The sequence below is a fragment of the Macaca nemestrina genome, chromosome 9, assembly GCF_043159975.1.
Source record: "Macaca nemestrina isolate mMacNem1 chromosome 9, mMacNem.hap1, whole genome shotgun sequence".
In the NCBI taxonomy this organism is placed as follows: domain Eukaryota; kingdom Metazoa; phylum Chordata; class Mammalia; order Primates; family Cercopithecidae; genus Macaca; species Macaca nemestrina.
The window spans coordinates 27,019,912-27,040,322 of NC_092133.1; the positions used below are offsets into that span (position 1 = coordinate 27,019,912).

At 42.7% G+C, this 20,411-nt stretch overlaps 1 protein-coding gene across 4 annotated transcripts in view; it reads left to right on the plus strand.

Annotated features, from left to right (window-relative positions):
* LOC105478290 (sortilin related VPS10 domain containing receptor 1) overlaps window positions 1–20,411 on the plus strand; it is a 596,134-nt gene that overhangs the window by 539,241 nt on the left and 36,482 nt on the right. For all 4 annotated transcript variants that reach the window (XM_071069161.1, XM_071069160.1, XM_071069162.1 and 1 more), the window contains exons 20-23: window positions 3,841–3,974; window positions 6,131–6,254; window positions 12,461–12,573; window positions 17,162–17,293. In XM_071069161.1, coding sequence (XP_070925262.1) covers window positions 3,841–3,974; window positions 6,131–6,254; window positions 12,461–12,573; window positions 17,162–17,293 — 503 coding nt within the window. The remainder of the gene's footprint in view (window positions 1–3,840; window positions 3,975–6,130; window positions 6,255–12,460; window positions 12,574–17,161; window positions 17,294–20,411) is intronic.

Genomic DNA, 20,411 nt, shown 5'->3' on the forward strand with positions numbered 1-20,411 from the left:
GTGAGCCAAGATCGTGCCACTGAACTCCATCTCTAAAAATAAAAATAAAAAATAAAAATGGTCACTGACCAAAACGAGGTTATGTGAAAATAAAAGGAAAAAAGAACATTTCTCAAACATGGCAGGCACCCCTCTTCCTCGTGGTCTTTTCCCTTACTCTACCCTCACCCTGGAACTTTCCAAATAGATCCTTGGTGCTGTCTTTCACTTTATTCAGGTCACTGCTCAAATGCCATTTCCTCTGAGAGGCCTTCCATGAACACACTTTCAAAAATAGCACCCTATCACCTACCTCTGCTTTATGCGTCCAGCACCCTCCTCCCTCAGAAATACCTAAGCTCCACCAAATGCCAGGTATCCCCAGCACCTAGAATAGTACCCAACAGATCACAGGACTCAAAAACTATTGAGTGAGGGCCAGGCACGGTGACTCACGCCTATAATCCCAGCACTTTGGGAGGCCGAGGTGGGCAGATCACTTGAGGTCAGGAGTTCAAGACCAGCCTGGCCAACATGGTGAAAGCCCGTATCTACTAAAAATACAAAAATTAGCCGGGTGTCAAAAATTAGCCGGATTTGGTGGGACATCCCTGTAATCCCAACTACTTGGGATGCTGAGGCAGGAGAATTGCTTGAACCCAAGAGGGGGAGGTTGCAGTGAGCCAAGGTCGTGCCACTGCACTCCAGCCTAGGCAACAGAGGGAGACTCTGTCTCAAAAACAACAACAAAAAACACAAACAAAAAGACTGAGTGAATGAATTACCATGTTTTACTAACAAGATTTGAATTTTTTCATTGAGACAATGACATATAGGTATTGTTCTTACTCTGGTTTATGACTTTTAAAAAATGCTCAGCTGGGCACAGTGGCTCACGCCTGTAATCCCAGCACTTTGGGAGGCCGAGGTGGGCAGATCACAAGGTCAGGAGTTCGAGACCAGCCTGGCCAACATGGTGAAACCCTGTCTCTACTAAAAATACAAAAATTAGCCAGGCATGGTGGCGTGTGTATGTAGTACCAGCTACTCAGGAGGCTGAGGCAGGAGGATTGCTTGAACCTGGGAGGCAGAGGTTGCAATGAGCCGAGATCATGCCACTGCACTCCAGCCTAGGTGACAGAGACTCTGTCTCAAAAAAAAAAAAAAAAAAAAAAAATGTGAGAGACGAAGTGAACCTCTTTAGAATGGAACTAGCATTTCTAGCATAGGTTATCTAGTCATTGTATTCTAATGGATTCATTTAACTCAGATCCAGGGACTCAGGAAGAATTTCACAGAGGAGGGGATGCTAGAACTGAGACTTGAAGACTGACAGGTGCCATAAGAAAGGTGTATAGAATCAAAGGCCCTGGGGTGGACCAGGACGTGGCTTGCTGGAACAAACCATTTGATGGGGAAACAGCAAGACTTGTGCAATAAATGAAACCAGGTGGAAAGTGCATTTTCCAATGCCTGGGACATATTTACCTGATCAGGAAGCAGCAACTCTTAATAGCTATTTCGTTTGACTGGAAAGGTTCTTTCAAACACTTGTCCTCTGGCCAGAACAAGGGATCTGAAACCAAACTGCTTTGGTTCATACCCTAGAATTGATGTTTCCTAGCTGTATGACCTAGGGAAAGTCACCTTACTTTGTTCATCTCTAAACGGGGAGGATATGAGTGCCTACTTCATAAGATTGTTTCATGAGGATAGAATAAGAAAAACAGAGTCCTTAGCAGAACATTTAGTTGTAGTCATCACTCAGTAAATGATACCCTTTTATTATTTCATTGAACTGTTCTGGCTTATAATCAACTGCTTCTCAACATATGCTTTATGAACCAGAAGATCAGTTTGATTCTGTATGCTGATCACCAGACTTTTCATTCTCTAAAGAGGGAGTAGTGTGAACAAAGGCAGACATGGGAAGTTATATCATTTGTTTTACCTAGTGAATACTTGAGCATCTATTATGTCTTAGAAACTCTGCTAGTCTTTGCGTATGAAGATAAATATGAAGAATTCTTACCCTCAAGAAGTTTTCAGCCTCTGTCTTCTGTCTCACAAATTTTAAATCAGTATGTGTTAGCTATCGTTATTATAAATGGATCATGGGAATCTTCTTTTTTTTTTTTTTTTTTTTGAGACAGAATCTCGCTCTGTCACCAGGCTGGAGTGCAGTGGTGTGATCTTGGCTTACCATAACCTCTGCCTCCTGCATTCAAGCAATTCTCCTGCCTCAGCCTCCCAAGTAGCTGGGACTACAGGCACACGCCACCACGCCCAACTAATTTTTGTATTTTTAGTAGAGATGGGGTTTCACCATATTGGCCAGGATAGTTTCGACCTCTTGACCTTGTGATCCACCTGCCTCGCCCTTCCAAAGTGTTGGGATTATGGGCATGAGCCACTGCACCCAGCCGGATCATGGGAATCTTAATTTTGAACAAGTATGAATAACATGATCAGCTTGGCTTTCTAGAAAAATTACTGTTGTGGCCATTTGGAGGATGGATTCAGGTGGTGAAAGGTTAGAGGCAGGAAAATCTGGAAGAGAAATGAGAAAGTGCTTAGAGTATGAACCAGGGTGCCAGATTGGGGAGGGTGAGATAAATATCTTAGAGATATTTATGGAACCAAATCGTCGGTTTCCTAAATGGACGTGAATGACAAAAAAGAAATTGAAATTGACTTTCTGTTTCTGTAGTGGGCTCCTGGATGAATATCAACGTTAATCACCAAACTGTAGAGAATACAGGAGAGGGAAATAACAGGGTCCTTGAGAACATTTGACTGCTGGAGCCAAAGAAGTCTAGACCCCCCGAGAAGGAGTCTAGAGCCCAGAAAGGGGTGTTCAAGCCCTTCACATGCATTTGACATTTGAAGGTTAAGGTACGGATGGTGTTGCCTAGTAGAAAAGTGCGCAGAGAGTGAAAAAGTCTCAACACAGGACTCTGGGAAACACATTTAAAGGGCAAGCAGAAGAGGAGGTAATAAACCAAGTGAATAGGACCAAGGTATTTCTCTCTCTCCTCCATCTCGCGGGACCAAGATGGGGATGGCAAATGCATAGGAAGCTGCATTTTGCTTGCAAACAGTGACTCAAAGAGAAGATTGAGGGTCAAAGGAAAGGTCCTAGTGCTTCTTTATGAAGAGGGCATTCATATCTTTGTGAGGTTGGTACATCTAATTAAGGTTTCCAGTTTTTATAGGCCTCTGTAGATAAAATCATTCTATATTGTAAGTGAGCATCTTCTGAGAACCATAGAGCTCTCTATCTACTCACACACACACCTCTGTCCTTGCTGAACTTAATTCAACCGCAAACAGTATGTGCGCCATGCTTACCTAACTAGACAGCTTTGCAGACACATGCACAAACACATTCACATACAGACCTTTAAAACCCGATAAACAATAAAGGGTAATTACATGGAGAGTGGTTTGAAGATTTGTCCACCCACCCTTCACCAACATGGATTCTATGAGGTCTTCACGACTCTGGTTCACCCCCAAGGATACAACCTCTTGGAAAGACTGCATCGCCTTGTGAAATCTCAAATGATGCCTGTTCTTAAGGACTTCATAAATTACCTGTAATTTTTTTTAACTTTTACACACACCTAACTCAGGCTTTAGAACTGGTAGAAAGATTGGTAAGTGCAAAATATCAAGGTGCAATTGTGCTCAATGTATTCTTTCTCCAAAGTGGGGAAAGCATCTGAACACTTCTTTTGGGGAATATGGCAGCCAGGTTTTGGGGGCTTCAGGAGTAAATGTATGTTCTCTTCAGAGCAGGGAGGACAGAGCAGAGGAAGCTCTTCCCCCTCCATGGCCTCTCTTTCTCTTGTGCCTTAGGTCCCTTGGAGCACGTGCACCTGTCTCTTCCCTTTGTCACCACAAAGAACAAAGAGGTCAATGCAACAGCGGTGCTGTGGCCCAGCCAAGTGGGCACCCTCACCTATGTGTGGTGGTACGGAAATAACACGGAGGTGGGTTCACCTTCCACATGTTCCACGTGCGATCTAGGGACAGAAGTTCAAATTATGCTGCCTGAAGCAAAGAAGGGAATGAAATGGCTTATGAACCCAAGAGGGTAGAAGCAGTCATAGCTTCAAGGACAACAAGCTCCCTTGGTGCTTAAGTATCTCATCATTATGTTCTGTCTCTCTCTCTCTCTCTCTCTCTCTGTCCCCTCTTCACCTGCGTTTCATCTCTGCCTTCCTCTATGTTTACGTTTTTCTCCAGCTGCCCTTGTCTTTGCAGTGACTCTTAGCAGCCCTAGCTTAGCAGAGAAATTAAACTCTATTTCCTGAAAGTTCTAACAGCAGTCCTGAAATTGAGTCTTACTGGCCAAGCCTTGATCACAGTGCTGGGGGTGGAGAGAGAGGTGAGGAAGTCAGTCTCCTCGGAAGCGCATGAACTGCAGAAGGGGAGAAGTGATTACCAAAAGAAAACAAAGCAACTGGATGCTGGACAGGTGCAAGCAATAGATTTCCATTACAACCCACCCCCGACGGCCTCCTCCCCCTAAATACAAACTCTTATGTATTTAGGTCAGCTTTAACTTTTATGTGTTTTTCCAAATGTTCCCTATGCCCAAAAGTCAGTGGCAATTTTAAATCTAGTAGAGACCTAACACCTCATTTACTCTAAGTCTTTCATTTTGCACATGAGAAAAGTGAGGGTGATGCAGCTGGAGTGGTTTGCTTTGATCTCTTCCAGCTGCTTCATAAGAGGCCAAATTTAAGGCCTTCTGATGCCTCCATTAATTTTTCTTGCCTCTGCACCAGGCTGCATGGTCTATTTCAGTTTTGAACTCATTCCATTCTCAGAAATTGAAGTGCTTCCAAATGTAAGGCAATAGAGCTGAGGCCCCAAAGGACACTGGGATGAACTGCTCTGGGCTGAAACCTTCCATCTTCTTCTAGCAGAGCTTCTTTCACTTGGTGACTTTGCTCTTCAAATATGATGTCTCTTATTTTAATAAAAACATTTTTCTACTCTGGAGCTGAAAGTTGGCTTCAGCTGGAGACGTAATTTTGCACAGGCCCAGGAGGAACCTAAACAGTGGAAAGAACCTCTCACCTCTACTGCAAACATAACTAAACTGAAAAGAGACCCTTTTTAATTTCATCTGAAACTATGCATGTAAATTCAGCCCATAGTGGGCCCTCTATCCATAGTGGAAGAGGAGGAATCTATGTCATCTCCTTGAAAACTAGTACTAGAAGGTGAATGTACTGAACAACTTTCTTTTGTACCTCCTATTTTTTTTTATTTTTTAAATTTTTCCTTTAAAAAGAAAACCAGATTCTCCAGAGACTGCATTGAAAAGGCTTCTCATGCTGGGCTTTAGTCTTCTTTCTGCCATACAGGGAACTAAATGAATTTTGATTTTTAAATTAATTAAGAAAAGATGGAAAATAAATGTTTGTGAGGAGTGTGTCGAGGGAGGTCAGTAGGCTAATATATTCTCCTTTAGGACCCCAGCATTTGATTGTATTGCAGGCACCACTCCAAATTTTTTTTCTTTTTTTTCTGTTTTGAATCCTCAAACCACTATCCAATTAGTGCTTGTTTCCACAGCAGCTACTTCCAGGAAACTGCTGATGAGGCTTCTCAGAGGGGGCCAGGACACAAGGCCACTGCTGTTTAACTAGTGTATGGTTTTGGTGTACCGGATTCATGTTCCATTGTAATTCTACAGAAATCGTACACCCTGGAGATGAACACATGGCAGCTTATAGATTTTCAGTGACTGCTGCTTTCATCTGGATTAATATGAGCCCCCATTCTCATTTGCTTTGATCGTTTCCTTGTATTAGGGATCTGCTTGATATGAGTAGGTCATGCATAAAGAGAGACATATATCCCACCAGCAAGCAAGACCTATCCATCTCCCCAGCCCTGAATCAGGGTGATATCAGGAATTCACAATGAATAGGCAGACTTGCTTGAAGTCATTGCTCCGATAGCCTCTTTTCTGTTTTGGACTAGAGATGATGGGGAGGCATAGAGGGACCCAGTGCCATTCCCATCAGGAAGAGCCTCCACTGGGTTAGACAGCCCATTGTTGGCTCAGAGTTAGCGGCTGTCTCAACTAAACTAAAGAGCTTTCCCTTCACTCTGGGCCCTTGTTTTTTAGCCTTTGATCACCTTGGAGGGAAGCATATCTTTCAGATTTACTTCGGAAGGAATGAATACCATCACAGTGCAGGTCTCAGCTGGGAATGCCATCCTACAAGACACAAAGACCATCGCAGTATATGGTGAGTGCCCATCTCGGTGGATCTGCTGCTGTCTTCATGCTCAGAGGAGGTTCTCTTGTACCATGATTCCCGAGACCATCCCTCAGCTGTGACATTTACCTGGAGAATGGAGGGCAGTAGTTGAGAAAGAACTGAGGCAAGTCTCATCTCCTCCTGCAGGGAAATTCGAATCACTGGTAAAACAGTGACGGGATCCAGAAATGGTTTTCTTAGAGGTAGAGTGACTATTCACTCACTCATAGGGTAAAGTGGATTTTAGGATGTGTAAGCCTAACTCATTTCACTTAGAATGGTATTTATATTTGAATACCAGTTACAAAATAAAACAGCTAATGTTGAATCTCTTTTTCTTAAGTTCAACTTTAAAATTCTCAATTAATAAGGGAAATCTGCCGTTGTCTAAATACTTTAAAAATCTCTTCCACAAATCTGTATCATAAAAAAAATTCTCTGCTACGTTGAGAGTGATGGAGGAGTCATAACAATTAGATGCCGTGCATAGCCACAGACTGGATATTTGGACAAACGGCTCTACGGAACAATTTTGTGATCAGTTGGGGAAATTGAATATGGTCACAGTGTTAGATGGAATGAAAATGTACTGAAATGAAAAGATGGAGTCATTGATTGAAAACTGGAAAGAAAAAAACACTTGATGGATTGATTTCATTTTGGTAAATCTCTTTCTGCATAGAAAGATAGTCATATAGATATGCACTAAGTGTTACTAGTACATGGCAAAAATGTTTATGATTAATATGGAAATGGTACATATGAATCCTGAAAAATTAGTTTTTGAAATCTAAGAAGTAGAAATTACATAGGAAAAGGAAATGCTGTGCAGAGAGAGGAGGAGGCAGAAGGAGGGAGGAGGGAAGGAGGATGAGAAAGAGAGCAAGAGAGGCTGGGCGTGGTGGCTCACGTCTGTAATCCCAGCACTGGGAGGCCGAGGCGATGGATCACCTGAGGTCAGGAGTTCGAGACCAGTCTGACCAACGTGGTGAAACCCCATCACTACTAAAAATATAAAATGTAGCCAGGCATGGTGGCACATTCCTGTAATCCCAGCTACTCAGGAGGCTGAGGCGGGAGAATCACTTGAACCCGGGAGGCGGAGGCTGCACTGAACCAAGATTGCGCCATTGCCCTCTAACCTGGGCAACAAGAGAGAAACTCCATCTCGAAAGAAAAACAGAAAGAGAGAGAGAGAGAGCAAGAGAGAGACAGACAGCCTAGCTTATGGTCCAAATAATATCAATTGCCCAGTTCCAGAATCAATTGATTTTGATGAGATAATTTGGAACTGGATTGTCCTGTGAGGAGTCAGGTTCTGTTAATGTGCTCATCTTGCGAACTTGACGTTCAAAATCAGAAAATAATTTGTAAGCAACTTTGAACACATCTAAGGATCAAAAGGCCTTAACACTATTCCTTTCATGGCTGGGTGTTAGATTTTATAATTTATTCTCTCTCCCCGCCTCCTGAAAGGCTTGATCAGCCCAGATAATAAGAAATAAACCAGGGCTGTGATTTTCCTACCAATGTCCCATTAGGGAGGTACGAGGCAGTCGAACAGTGACTGTGTAGAGTGCGGCAAAGTCTGCCTTTCTTCCCTTCTCCATCTCCTTTCTGTGTGCTGGGAATGCATTTATTCTTCATAACAACCCTAGTTGTTATGAAGCGTAAAGCAGGTGATATTATGACCCCCATTTTTTCAGAGTGGTGAATAACTTGCCCCAGCTAGCAAGTGGTACAACTGGGTTTGCAACCCAACCCATCTAGACTCAGGGCCTATGCATTGAAACTATCCTACTTAACTGACTCTCATTTATTTTCACTGGATTTTTTTTTTTTTTTCCTTTCTCTCCCTCTTGGATGTCACAGGTTGCTCTAATGGGCACTGACCTATTAGCCCAACAGATGTCCTCTTGGTAATGCATGTTGGTGATGTCATTAGAATCATGGAGATAACCTTAAATCTTGGCCTTATCTCATCCAGCCCACATTTTATAGATAGGAAATTATGGCCCAGATATAGGGAATTACTGGATTAAAGTCATTCTGCTGTTTGGTGACAGATAATGATAATAACAATGGTGGTGGTGATAGCAATTAACATTGATGAAGACTTTACTAGCCACTGGCATCTGTTCTAAGCACTTGGTTTGATCTGCTTTATTAAGTCTGCTCAGATTTATGAGAAATATTCTATAATTATGCATTTTACAGATGAGAAAACATGAGATAAGTATAATAAACAAAGCTAAGAATTCTGAATCCAGAGGGTATGTTTGTAAGCACCTCCCATCCCTTGCTATGTTTGCTTCTTCCTCTTTCTACAATTTCTTTAAAGGTATCACCCAAGGGTGAATCCGTCTTTATAAAAATAGGTTATCATATGTCTCTTCATTAAGAGATTGGACAAGGTTGTCTTCCTCTTCTAAGCAAATTCCTGCACCATCAGCCATCCTTAATTTGTCTTCGGCCAGATGAGTTATCCAGAGATTCATATACATAATCAGAAAGTTATTGGGTCTCCCTATGTTTCCCAGGCTGGTCTCAAACTCCTGGCCTCAAGCGATCCTCCCTCTTCAACCTCCCAAAGTACTGAGATTACAGGCATGAGTCACCACACCTGGCTCCATGATCGGAAAGTTTTAATGACAGGTGTGACTCCTTAAATAAAAGTTGCACCAGGCAAAGTTAAACAGGAAAGATTGAACCCAACTAAAAGAAAAGGCAGGAAGATTTGTAAACACTGGGGTTAGCTAGTGGGAAAATACTGGAGGACTTTAGGAAGCATGTGGGTTTTCAGTGTGATTAGACCATCTGTGTGAGTTAATCGCTGCTTAAGGAAGTCAGTCTCCTACTCTCCAGCACAGACAGGGAGATAGGGAGGGGTGCTATCTTTCTTGATGTCATTTCAAAGGAATGGTTCCCAGATCCTTGAGAAGGACATTCATGAGTTGTAGAAGATTTACATCTCAAGGGACAGAGAAGGAATTTACAATTGTAAGTTTTCCAGAATACTCTGAAGAAAAGCGTGTCCAGGAGCTTACAGTCAGGAAGAAACAGAAACTTGTTTGAAGTTTAGTGAGATTGACAGGAACATGAAGACTTGTCATGATAGGACTGAAAAAAGCATCACATTTGAGAAATTGACAGGGGAAGGTTTGTCTACCCAAAGCGACACAATCAATTAAAAGAAAGAAAATCTAGTTTGCATTGTTTCTTCTAATTTGCTCCAGGGCACAGGTTTGCTTGTAAATTAAAATATGCAAATGTATAGCATCTCTCTCAACAGCTGCAAAAAAATATATATTATTGGTGTTTACCCTTTTCAGTCCTCCCACACCCATCCCCTATTTCTTGAATCAACTTAAGTACAACGTTTCCCTGCCCCCTCCCTGCCATGCTGTTTAGTATGCTAAGTAATTACCGACGGAGCTGCATCATTTTCTCATTTGCGTCCTTTTACTAAGATAAACATTCTCCCTTGTAGATGAAGTCTCTGCAGTTTGGTAAGAGGTACAGAGAAAGTGAGAATGACATAAACTTGTATCTTCATAGCAAAAAGTGAGGACTTAATGGGTGATTCTTTGGCACTGCTGTTTACCACACTATTTAATTAATGTACATTTCATTGTTCTCCATCAGGTAATATTCACATAGGCTATCAGTGACTCATAAAATAATCAAGCTTTGAACAATACCTCTTTGGAATATATTAACTGCCATGAAAACATAACTTATAATGTCAGAGTCTTCAAAACATGTGTTTGATAACTTCTTAGCATTGTTAGGAAATGTCCAAGTGAGCTTTTATGCTTCCTGAAGGTAAACTGGCATCCCTAACGTCGCTTCTAAGCGCTCCTAATGAAACAAAAGGGCGTGCTTAACATAAAAAATGTTTATTAAATAAATAAATGCATTAATTTCCAGGAACCTCCACCATAAGTTAAGTATACATTTATTCAACAAATGTTTATTAATTATAAATGACTCAGATAGTAACTGAAAACCTGCCATGTGCTAGACACTGTCCCAAGGGCCAGGAACACAGAGCCATCATCCTGATTGAGCTTATATTCTAGTTTGAAGGACATAACAATGAAAACAAAATAATTTAAATAGCACTGAGTATGAAAAAGACACAGAGCGTCCAGTGATGAGGGGAGCATGGGATGGTGAAAGGGAGGCTACCTGAGGTTGGGTGGTTGGAAAGACCTCTTGGGGTGAGACTGAATGATGAGAGGGGAGTTTGCTACAGTCCAGTGAAGTAGAGAAAGCTGGTATGGACAGAGCCAGCAGAATTGAGGAGCACAGGGAAGTACAGGTCCTGGAGCACAGAGAGTGCAGGAAAGCCAGTTAGGACAGGAGGAAAGAAAGGAAGTCCCCACCAGGTTATGTGGGGGCAGGAAGGCTGTGGTAAGAATCTAAATTTTATTCTAAATGCAATGTGGAGGCACTGGCAGGTTTTAGGGGAGCCATATGATCTGAATCTATTATGTGCCAAACACTATGCTGGGTTAGGGGTGTCAAGGCCACAAGAATGGGCTTCACAGACATCCAGCTCTGGAGAGTGTAATTGACCAAGGCCACCAGTGCTGTCCTCTGAAGCTTATCACCAAGCTAGGGCTAGGGCTCCACCTTCCAGGGACTTACCCCTGCCAATGACAGAGTATAGCAGGGATACTAAGGCTGAACCATTCCTGGGACGCAGGGGACTCCTCTGCCAGCTGACTTTGGCTCCAAGACGCCTGAACAGCTTACTGAACCTTCCTCAGACTGCTGAGTAGTCACCCACTCTTTCTTCCTCTCTTTGACTTTCCTGTATGCATGCACGGTGGTCTGATGGTTCTCCCTGACTCCTGTGGCTCCCTGCCCACTTTCTCGCACAGAGAATTTCCCTCATGTAATCCTTGCCTGTGTAATCACCATCTTACTTCCTAGAGAACCAAACTAACTCAGGTGCTACAGAGACAATGAAGAAAATCCCTGAATAACATAAAATTCCATTAAATGAAACTTCCATGCAAACAAAATATAGCAATAGAATGATTACAGTGATAATTATAAATATCTAATCATCATAATAATTATTCCATAATCCTATAATAATAATAAAAGTATGTACAAAACAGAGTAGTGCCATAAAAAGGGAAATTAAAATATGATGGGGGAGGATAGTGAGCCAGGGAGTGCTTGAACTAGAGCTTGAATATTTTGTTCATGGACAGTGGGGAGAATGGGGCATTCTAGGCAGAATAACAGTGTATGCAAAGGCCCAGGGTCATAAACCTGCCATGCATTCAGGTTGCTCCAGATCATTTATTATCCAGGAGTACAGAACCTAGAACTAGGAATAATGGGCAAAGCCTGCAAAGTTAGGCATGGTACAAAGTTAGGAGTTTGTTTTAGAAAATAAAGGGCTGCCAGCTCTTAGAGCTGGCTGGCAACCTTTGATATGCAAATGCTGGCCATCAGAAACTGGTTCTAACCAAACATGGCACTTCCCTGCCCTCTTCTTGCCCTTGCCCTCACATGTGGCTGGCAACATGGTTGCCCCCACACATCCCTACATGTGTAGGACAACCTGGCACCCTGTATTTGCATATTAAAAGGCTAGGCTGGGAGGGCCAGTTTTTTCCCGGTCTACATCATGAATGACATGCCTGGTCAAACCAATCCCCTGAGCCCTATGCAAATCAGACACTGCCTCCTCATATAACTGGCTGGTATCCAAGACCACACCGCCTGTGGTGGGGGAGTGCAAGGGGAAGAGGAGGGGGAGAGGTGGGAAAGGTGGGGAAAGGAGAAGAGGGAAGGGAAGGAAGAGGGAAAGGGGGAGAGAGGGGAAAGGAGAGGAAGGGGGAAAGTGGGGGAAGAGGGAAAAGGGGGATTGGGGGGCTCTCCTCTCTCAACTTTGGAGCCCCCTCCCTCTGTCTCTGTACAGAGGAGCTTCTTCCTTCTTTCTTCTGCCTTGTTTCTTGCCTGTTAAACTCTCTGCTCCTTAAAACAAAAAAACAAAAAAGAAAAGAAGGGGCTGGTGAGATATGTACAGGGTAATGACTTGCCTTCTAAAAAGGTCTCTATGGTAAGTGTGAAGGGGAAGGACCCTCCATTTTGTATAAAATAAAAAGTCTAACAAACGTCTTGACAGGACTATTTGACTTATAGTAATCTATCAACTGTTATATCCGCAGAGGAATTCCGGTCTCTTCGCTTGTCCTTTTCTCCAAACCTGGATGACTACAACCCAGACATCCCTGAGTGGAGGAGGGACATCGGCCGAGTCATCAAAAAATCCCTGGTGGAAGTGAGTGCACACAGTTTCTCCTCTTGCCTGGGTACCTTTTCTCTCCTTGAATAATTTCACGGAAAGGGGAATTTTGTACAAAAAACAAACAAACAAAAACCCAGCAGGAAGAAGCTAGAGCCCATGGGAAGTTCAGTTTACTGGCCTGATGTCTGCATAGCTGAGCCCCACACATGTAGACACATCAAAGGCACTAAAGGGGATGCAACTATGGAACCATGGACAAACATGGGGTCCTTGCCCCCTGAGACGCTTATTCTGCTTAGAGAAGGAGGACAATGACATCCTAGACTCCCTTGTCTACATTTCTGTAGCACAGTTCACAGTTAGGCCATTAGGACGAGTATAAAACCAGCTACTGTCCATGCCAGTGAAGGGACTCAGCATGTAAGTGTCCTCAGGTGAATACAATTAGTAAAAGTGGTCCCAGGTTCCAGCTTCCACTACTGTGAGCATAACAGTGCAGTGAGCATTCAGCATATGACACTTAGTCATATTTCTATTTCCCCAGTTTTTAAAGACATTTCTCTACTGTAACAGCCCCAAAAAGGAATTATTACCCACACTTTGTAGATGAGGCAACTGAGGTTTAGAGAGATTAAGTCCCTTGCCTAAACTCTCACATCTAATAGAGGATGAAGCTGCAAAATGAAAATTTAGGGCCTGAGTCCAATGTCTGGGCTTTTGTGTATTTGAGAAAGCTTCCTAAGGTTTCTCAGAGAACAACAGGGTGGTTGTGGTTTATCCCTCCCTGAGCAAATGTCACCGGCAATTAGAGAAGACACCTTCTTTTAGGCACATCTCCCCCTCCTTGTTCTACTTTTTTTTTTTTTTTTTTTAATGAGATGTAGTCTCACTCTGTCACCCAGGCTGAAGTGCAGTGGCTCAATCTCGTCTCATTGCAACCTCTGCCTTCAAGGTTCAAGCGATTCTCCCACCTCAGCCTCCGAGTAACTGGGATTACAGGCGCTTGCCACCATGCCTATTTTTTTCGTAATTTTAGTAAAGATGGGGTTTCACCATATTGGCCAGGCTGGTCTTGAACTCCTGACCTCAAGTGATCCACCTGCCCCGGCCTCCCAAAGTGTTGGGATTACAGGCATGAGCCACCACGCCCGGCCCCTTATTCTACTTTCATGAGTGAGCAGAGGAATGGGATAGCCGCTCATGGGGCAGCTTGAGCTTATTGTGCAAACGCGGAAAATCAGAAGTGAGTTATCTACTCCCAGGGTATATTGTTAGCTCAGAATGAAAATCAATTTAGGTTTCCTGAACATTCTTTCCTGCTCCCAACACATGGTGCCACAGGACACAAAAAGATGATGAAATAAAGGCATTCAGATAACCCCTGCTCAGAAAACAGATCTTACATTCAGCCTCTTGCAAGGAGCTGGTCTTCCCCGTCTTCATTACCTTTGTTAATATTTAGTTAGCACTTAAAGCATTCTGGGTACTCTTTTCAGTGCTTTGCATTATTTTAACACATTTAATCCACCAGATAAGCTTATGATGTTGAACCTGTGATTATTCGCATTCTGTAGGTGAAGAAATGAAACTTAGAGATATTAGGTTACTCATCCAAGGTCATGCACTTAAAGATCAGCTTCTGGAGTCAAACCATCAAGGCCTGAATCTTGATTTTGTGGTTTCCTAACCAATCCACTCTAGGGCTATCCTTTCCCTTGTTCCAAGGAGAAACAGGGATAGATGGAATACTAGGGTAAAGAAGGGGTATCTTCATGTGCCTCTGGACAATGCCACCCACCTCTGTCTCTGTGGCTCTCAGCATCTGTGACGTGATCGGTGCTTACACATTATCACCACCAGAAGGCACAACTACCGGACTACAACCCTAAAAGGAATAGGCCTTTCTGCCCTGAGCCATCTGTCTCTAGGGTAACAACTGGTTTTTGTCCTCTGCTGTCCAAGAAGGATGACTTATGCTCTTTAATCAACCCACTGCCCATCTCTTCTCATCTGCAGCATTCTAGGGACATGTGTCCCCATAGGTCCTCCCCCAGGTGACTTATCAGCCAAGCATTAGCTCAGCAATGTTTAGCCTTCCAGGCTGATTTCTCTTCACACTTATTACCTAGAGATCAGACGCCCTGTACCTCCACCTTTCTACCAGCTGTCCATTAGGCTAGAAATTACTGCTCATCAATATTTCTAGCCTGCTGTGCAGCATAATCAGGAATATGCAGAATAAACAGATTGACTCAATATCCCTCAGGGCAGGGTTATATCAGCAGTGGTGCTGGTATTAATACCTTCCAGTTTCCAAGGCTCCCTACTTACCTGATCCCAAGAGGCAGCTGATGCAGAGCTTGGTTCCTAGCAATTTACACTGACTTTGAGATCAGTAATTGCACTTGACCACTTTCTTAAGTCCCAAGGGACCACATTGCCAAGTGTACACTAATAAACCCTATAAGAGGTACAACTGAGAGTCAGCTAATTTGCAGTTTTCTTCCTATTCATTATGAAACAAAATTTAGTATTAAATTGTTTGCCTTTTCTTCATCAAAATGACTTTTGCTACTGACATTTCACAATGAAATCTTTAATTGAATGTCATTATAAACATTTTTGTGTACAATGAAGATTGTTCAGGCACAATCTCTGAGTTTACAGTCTAGTAAGGCCATAAAACAGTATGGGGTTTGCTATAATAGGAGCCATTGTCAGTGTCTGGAGAAGGGAGGTACAGAGCACTGGGTCCCAACACAGGCTTCACAGTCAGACCAGGCTTCAAAAGCATCAACAGTCACTTCCTAGATGGCCTTGAGCCACTGTCTAATCTTCCTACAGCCACCATCTTTCCTGGAGTGGAAATTAAGATGCACCACCCATATCTCTGTTCAGGGAGACACTTACTGTCTTTTCTGGAAGAGCTATGGGCAGTCTTCACCAGCCTGGTTCCAAGTCATGTCACTTCTTGGGGTGATTCATGTCTGATGACAGGCTGGTGCAGTTATATAAAGTCCTGGACATCTCAGCCCAATTTAAGACAACTCTGAAGGGCCATTCTGTCTCCCCTTGGGATCTCTTGAGGTCGTCATGGGCCTACGTGGCAGCTCAATGTTTCCCTTGTCCATGTTTGTTTCCTTCTGTTTGCTCCCATAGGTGTTGTTCCCAAGAGCACTTCTTAATAAGCATCCTGCATTCTAAACTCAGGGTCAGCTTCCTGAGGACCCCAGCATGTGATATGTCCTCACTGCAAAGTGAGGTATAATCCTATTTGCTTCCAAGGGTTGTTGGAGGTTGCATAAAATAATATTATAAGTTACTTATCATAATAACGTTGTTGGAGGTCGCATAAAATAATATAAGTTACTTAGCACAATATACCCAGAAAGTACCTGGCATTGTGCTAAGTAACTTACAACATTAGGTGAGGACCTAATACCTGGAATTTCTTGCTACTTCAAAGAAATGCAACACAGTGGAGTTCAAAAACTAAGAATCACCTAATTGTGAAATAATGAAATAAATAAGCTTTAAGATGACTCATGAAGGATAAGTAGCAAAGGCAGAGAAAAGACATTCTGGTGGAGATAACATGCACAGAAACATTTGCAGGAAAAGGCTGAAATATTGAGAAATTGTACATCATCCCATTTGGCAAGAGCATAAGAGTTGTGGCTAATTAGTTTGGAAAGGAAGCGTGGGACCATATTGCAGAAGGCCTTGAATATGTCCTTAATCCTGTTAGCAATGGGAATTCTTGCAAGCATTTTGGACAAGGGAACATGATCTGAATTGGACTGCTGGAGAGAGAAGCTAGGATTATAGCTATTGATTCTAGAAGCATCTAGAGAGAGAATTCAGGGGAAACCCTGGGGTATAAGCTCAAGAGAGAGAACAGTGAGCTAGGATAAACAAGAAGTCCTTGAGTGATATCTGTAATTTTAACAGAAGAATCAGTGTGGCCAAGTGGAAGACTCAGGGTGCTTCAGGGAACAGGGTTGCTCATCAGGTCTGATGCTGCAGAAAAGTCAACAGGGCCCTCCTGAGGGTTGTGATATGAGGGTGTCCTCTTAGGTTAGGTGGTTAGGATGTGATTGGGTCTACTTGAAGAGTAACTTCAGTGGGATGATGAAGGAGGAAGCTAGGTTAGAAAGGACTAAGGCATGAGGGGCAGATGATAAAGTGAAGGTCTTTTCACTGGTGTGGTCCCCACCTTGGAGGTGCTCTCTAGGAAGAAGAGCTAACATTTGAATCCCCAGGCTCTACCATAAACGCTTCATGTGTAACTCATTTAATCCTCAAAATCACCCATGCACAAGGCAAGTACTGCAACTGTCCTATCTTCTATTTAAAGGAATGTAGGCATAGAGAACATGAGCAATGAGCTTAAGGTCTCATGGTGTTGAAGCTGGGATTAAATCACAGACAGCCTGACTCTGGAGCCTGGACCTATAGCCCAGTGCTGCCTCTCACATCCTCTGCCTGATACACCCAGACCTCTGCTTTCAGGCCCCTTATTGTGTCTTCTGCCTACCCCTGATCCCTCCACCAAATACTTGGTCCCTTCTCAGCTTTCTTGTCTGCAGCACTAATGTGAGCCCCGGTGTCTGTCCCTTAGGCCACAGGGGTTCCAGGCCAACACATCCTGGTGGCGGTGCTTCCCGGCTTACCCACCACTGCTGAACTCTTTGTCCTACCCTATCAGGATCCAGCGGGAGAAAACAAAAGGTCAGCTGACGACCTGGAGCAGGTGAGTCCCTTGAAAAAGGAGGCGTTTTCAGCTTCTCTCTGCAGTCAAAGCCATACCCACTGCCAGTCTGAGGGGTCTCTGGAGAACTGGGGCTTAAGAGTGAGGGCACCAACTGTTTGTGGAGTCTTCAACTTTGTGAGCCTCCATTTCTGACCCATAAACTGGTGATCCTAACTACAGCTTCACCAAAAGCACATGCAAGAGCATTCATGGTAGGTGTATTAGTCTGTTTTCACACTGCTAATAAAGACATACCCAAGACTGGGTAATTTATAAAGGAGGTTTAATTGACTTACAGTTCAGCATAGCTAGGGAGGCCTCAGGAAACTTACAATCATGGCAGAAGGGGAAACAAACCTGTCCTTCTTCACATGGTGGCAGCAAGGAGAAGTGTACAGTGAAGCAGGGAAAGCCCCATATAAAACCATCAGATCTCGTGAGAACTCACTATCACAAGAACAACATGGAGGTAACTGCCCCCATGATTCAGTTACCTCCCACTGGGTCCTTCCCATGACAAGTGGGGATTATGGGAACTGCAGTTCAAGATGAGATGTGGGTGAGAGCACAGCCAAACCATATCAGCAGGGAATGGCTAAATTATTTACTGTGTGGAATACTCTGTGGAGTTTACAATGAAGTAGATTAATCTATGTATACTGACACAAAAAATTGTCCATGATATCAAGTGGAAAAAAAGGCAAGTTGCTAAACAATATCTTACTTGTCACAAGAGTGCCATGAGAATCAAATGACATGATATGTATATCTTGTTTAACAGCTACAACTTTTATACAAATAACGAATCCTTTTATGATCTAATTTGTGTTTGTAATGAATAACATTGGCTCCAGAGCAGCTCTACTGCCCTGTGGGGTTCACCTCCTCCTCATCTCCACTACCTTCTGGAGCATTTGAGTGTGTGTGTGTGTGTGTGTGTGTGTGTGTGTGTGTGTGTGAGATTCTCTTTTTCTCTTTTCCCCTTTAGTCTTCTTTTTTCTTCCCTTTCCTCCTTTTAACTTTAAAAGACTCTCCCATCTCTGTAGTGGGGATTATTATGTTGTTGTTATTCTTCTTTGTCCATTCAGTTAAAATGATCAGTCTTGGTCTAGTTGCCCTGTTAGAAACCAAATGATTTCGATTTCTCAGTTCTTCCAGGTAAATAGATTAAAAATAAGATTCTTCTCAGCTCCTCAGTAAATATTGGCTGTTTCCCTTCCAGTACTTGGAGATTTTCTGTTTACTAAACCCATACTCTAGCCCCATGATCTCTAGTCTTCCAGGATGACTTGAGAACCTTCTGTAATAGTCTTGTTAAAAACAACCCCAAATTATGGCATGGCCTACCTCCTAGCACACACCCTCTTTTCAGCTGCCACTTTCTAACTTGGCAGAAGGTTCACCTGCATAATTTTCTCTGTGTGCAAGTAATGAAGAGCAGAGCTCTCACAGAAAGCCCTGTTGAACCCCATTTCCTAGTGAAGTGGAGTTGAAGGGTGGACTGCTGGTAACCCCTCAGATTTGCATCTAACCTCACTCCCCACCTCAGCTTCCCATCATACTCTACAAATTATTATCTGCACTGCATTTTGGTGGGAGAAAGAATAGATTAGTTCTTATCACAGCATTGCCAAGAACCTAGAGGGAAAGCAGATCCCTATCCAAAGCCTTTAGATAGGAATATTTGCAGTTGTACCTCCTCTAAATCTTACTCGTTTTTCATGAAATCCAGATTTTAATCTTTTCAAGTATGGAAGAGGGTACAGATTTAGAGTCACCTTTTTTCCTAGTTACCACATTGTCTGTGCACTTTTATTTCTCACACTTTCCATATTTTCTTCTAAAAGTGTTTTATTTTCTACTTCATTCTTAGAGGGGAAATTTGGAAAGAAGAGGGGTCCATTCTGTGAAACTTCTTATATTTATGTACAGATGTGTCTTGCTTTGACTATCTGCTTTCTCTAGACTTCTTGTTTCCCTTCATTCTCCATCTCTTCTGTGTGTTTCCTGCAAAAAGCATTCTCAGAGAGCTGAGTGTGGCCCTCAAGGCAGCCTGTGTCAGTCATCGGTGAACCATGTCATCAGAGATCTGAAACTAACTAGCTTGCTTGAAGGCTGTGTGACCTAGAATTGGCACACATGTAGAGGAGTCTATTTTGTTAGAACACAGGTTTACATAAATATCAACCAGTTTCTAGTTTCACCTCTGATATTTATTATGTCCATTTTACAGATGAGGAAGGTGAGGACAAGAGAAGTTGAATAATTGAGCCAAAGTCACACTTATCTCATGGGGTGTCTGAGAGGATTAAAGAAATGATATAGCAAAGTACTTGGCCTTATAAATGTTCACTGGCAGTATAGAGATAATGGTTACATTCATGCTCATTATATGATAAGAAGATATGTGGAAAATGAAAAAAAAAGTTTAGGCGTATTAAATAGACTGGTATAGTCAAGGGCATGTATTGGAAGAGAGGATGGTGGGAATAAGAGAAAACAGATTAATGAATGCAATTACTCAAAATGGAGAAAAACAAGGACAATAAGGAAAGAATGTATCTGAATGGCATGAGCTCATGCGAATTATGCAGATTTATAGCATGAAAAGAAAGTAAAGTACCAAGCTAGAGACTGTAAATTTGTTTAAGGAAATTGCCAGTGTATCAGCCTATTCCAGGACTCAAAGCAAAGTAGACACAGTGACTTTACAAATGCCAAACATAGCACATTAGAAATTAGTGTCTTAGTTGTGGAGGACATTATTACCCTGATGGAAAAATGCACATGAAATGAACTTATTACACCAAGGCACATGTCTAGACCCTGTGAGACAGGGGCATCTCCTGGGGACCCATAGTTTTCAATCCAGGAGGGGTCCTTTCATTGTCTGCTCTGACTTAGTCACTTAACTTTATGGGTAAAAAAACTGAGTTTTTGAATTCATTTAATTGAGAAGTCCAGAGATACAGTTGAGACAGATGAATTCAGAGCCACTCAAAAGTGTCACCAAATTACTTCCCTCTCTTCCTCTGTCTCCATCTGTTTTCCTGGCTACCATATGGGAAGTTGACCTGAGAATGAAACCAACACATAGGAAAGCAAGAATGGCCACAGG